The sequence below is a fragment of the Cynara cardunculus genome, assembly GCF_001531365.2.
Source record: "Cynara cardunculus var. scolymus isolate 2C chromosome LG 2, CcrdV1, whole genome shotgun sequence".
NCBI classification, from domain to species: domain Eukaryota; kingdom Viridiplantae; phylum Streptophyta; class Magnoliopsida; order Asterales; family Asteraceae; genus Cynara; species Cynara cardunculus.
Genome location: NC_037529.1, coordinates 4,833,333 through 4,835,663, shown reverse-complemented (window position 1 = coordinate 4,835,663; position 2,331 = coordinate 4,833,333). Strand labels below are relative to the sequence as shown.

The following is a 2,331-nucleotide window of genomic DNA, read 5'->3' as shown; positions in this document are numbered from 1 at the left end:
TATAAATAAAATGTAATATAATTTAAATTAATTTAGATTTGAAGTTCTAATGAAAGGTGATGAATTATTATCTGAATTTCTAATGAGTGTTGAAAAACTGATAAAATTATTATTTGAATATTCAAAACTTAAATAATAATTGGTTGATTATTATTTAAGTTTTAAAGTTGGAAAAAGTTCGATGGATTTATTTTTTGAATTTTTAAAATTGCAGAATGATTAATGATATATTCAATGTAAAATGTATATAAAATAAAAATTAAGTATAATATGAATTTTTAAAGTTTTAATTCGATTTTTATTCGGACAAACCATACGACTATATACATATGGTTAAAATCTGTTAAATTATAAAATAAATTATATTACTTTTTTTATAATTAATAAGGCATATTGTCTTTCTAGTTTATTGATTTTAAATTTAATTAATATATAATATTAATGAAAATTTATAGTTACTATAAACTAATAATTGTTATAAAAAAAACAAAAAATAGTAAGAGAGAGAAAAAGGGGTGAAATGTTGTCATTTTTTAAACTTTTAGATGATTTAATGTTATTCTATAAAAAAAATTGACATTTTAATTACACCCTTGTAAGTAAGGGGTGCAAATAACAACCCCTTTTTGAAAGTCAGTCAAGCAAGAAGGAAGGTAAATATTTTGAGATGTTTTTAGACTGTTAGTCTCACCTGACTTTTTTAGCTGATTTTTTTCAAATTTATTTATTTATTTAATCAGATATCAGTTAATAGAGTAACTTGCATTTTTCGTCCATGTGGTTTGTTAAATTTTATGGATTTTGTTCTTAAAGTTTTGCAATTGTGGTTTTTGTCTTTATGATTTGCGTTTCATTTTTATTTTCGTCCCTAAGGCTAAAAATTGCCTTTAAATGTGTGAGACTAAAACAGAAATGAATTGTAAACCACATAGATGAAAAAATCAATAAAGTTTAGATCATAAAAATGAAAACAGTAATGAATTTATGAAGATGAAAAATGTAATTTCAAAATCACAGAGATGAAAATAGAAATTTTCGACAAACCAAAAGGACGAAAAACATGATTTACTCGTTAATATAAGATTAACTGCTAAGTTTACTTCTTCAGGTTTAATGAAAAGTCTAAAAATGTGATCTGGACTTTAATAGATCTAGAAGTAATTCTTACGGTTTGCATTTCGATCTCAAAATGGTTTATGGTCACTAACTCCGTTAAAAATACCTGTTAAATGAGGGGTATTTCTGTCATTTCGATCTCAAAATGGTTTANTCACTAACTCCGTTAAAAATACCTGTTAAATGAGGGGTATTTCTGTCATTTCGATCTCAAAATGGTTTATGGTCACTAACTCCGTTAAAAATACCCGTTAAATGAGGGGTATTTCTGTCATTTTACCCTCTCTTTTTTCCTTATCATAGATTAAATAAACTTAAAACTTTGTAAATCCCACACCCCAAACCACAACCCCAACCCCAACCCAACCCAACCCCACCATGCCCCAACCCTGTCTTGATCTCTTCCGTCTCCAACCCAACCCACCTGACTAGAACTTCTTCCTCAACCAGACTCATCTATCCGTGTTGACTTGATCCAATTAACATAACTACATATAAAATAGGGAAATTGTATCAGATAGATATTCCACCCATTCAAATTGGTCTAGTAGTCATGTAACACTTCAGTATCGCATTTGCATATAATCATATATTTCATATATCAAGAAATATAATTTACACATCTGATCCTAATACTACAAAAGCTATATTAAAAAGTAATTATCAAAATTTTCCACAAAATATCAATACAAAACTTATATACATAACAAATATTCAAATATATAAGATATCACATCATCCCAAAAGCAATCATATATTCTTCATACTTTCTCTTTCCCTTATCATTAGACTGTGTATGACATGTAATGCACATTTTGAAATACAAATGAAGGTTAGACCTTGAGGTCTAGTGATAGATCTTTTTGTTTGTTATTACAGGGTGAAAAATCACCAAAACGCTTTTATAAACCCATATTTGTTTAAATAACAAATAAACAACGTTTTAACAAACAAACATCTTTTGTCGCATCTATAAGATGAGACATCACCAAATTATCGTATTAAATAACCAAATGACTCATTTATCGCATTATATAAAAACTCATCGCATCATACAGATAAAATCATAAATTCCTCGCATTATATGGGTGAGACAACCCCAATTCCTCGCAACATACTCGTGCAAGAATTTCATCTCATTAGTGCGATAAACCCAACTTGTCGTATCACAAAGATGCAATAAATCAACTTGTCACATCACAAAGATGCGATAAA

At 27.7% G+C, this 2,331-nt stretch overlaps 1 protein-coding gene across 1 annotated transcript in view; it reads right to left on the bottom strand.

Annotated features, from left to right (window-relative positions):
• Positions 1 to 1,731: 1,731 nt before the first annotated feature.
• The window catches only part of LOC112504639 (transcription termination factor MTERF15, mitochondrial-like), a 5,178-nt gene continuing 4,578 nt past the window's right edge, over positions 1,732 to 2,331 (bottom strand). The window contains exon 3 of the mRNA XM_025108593.1: positions 1,732 to 1,751. Coding sequence (XP_024964361.1) covers positions 1,732 to 1,751 — 20 coding nt within the window. The remainder of the gene's footprint in view (positions 1,752 to 2,331) is intronic.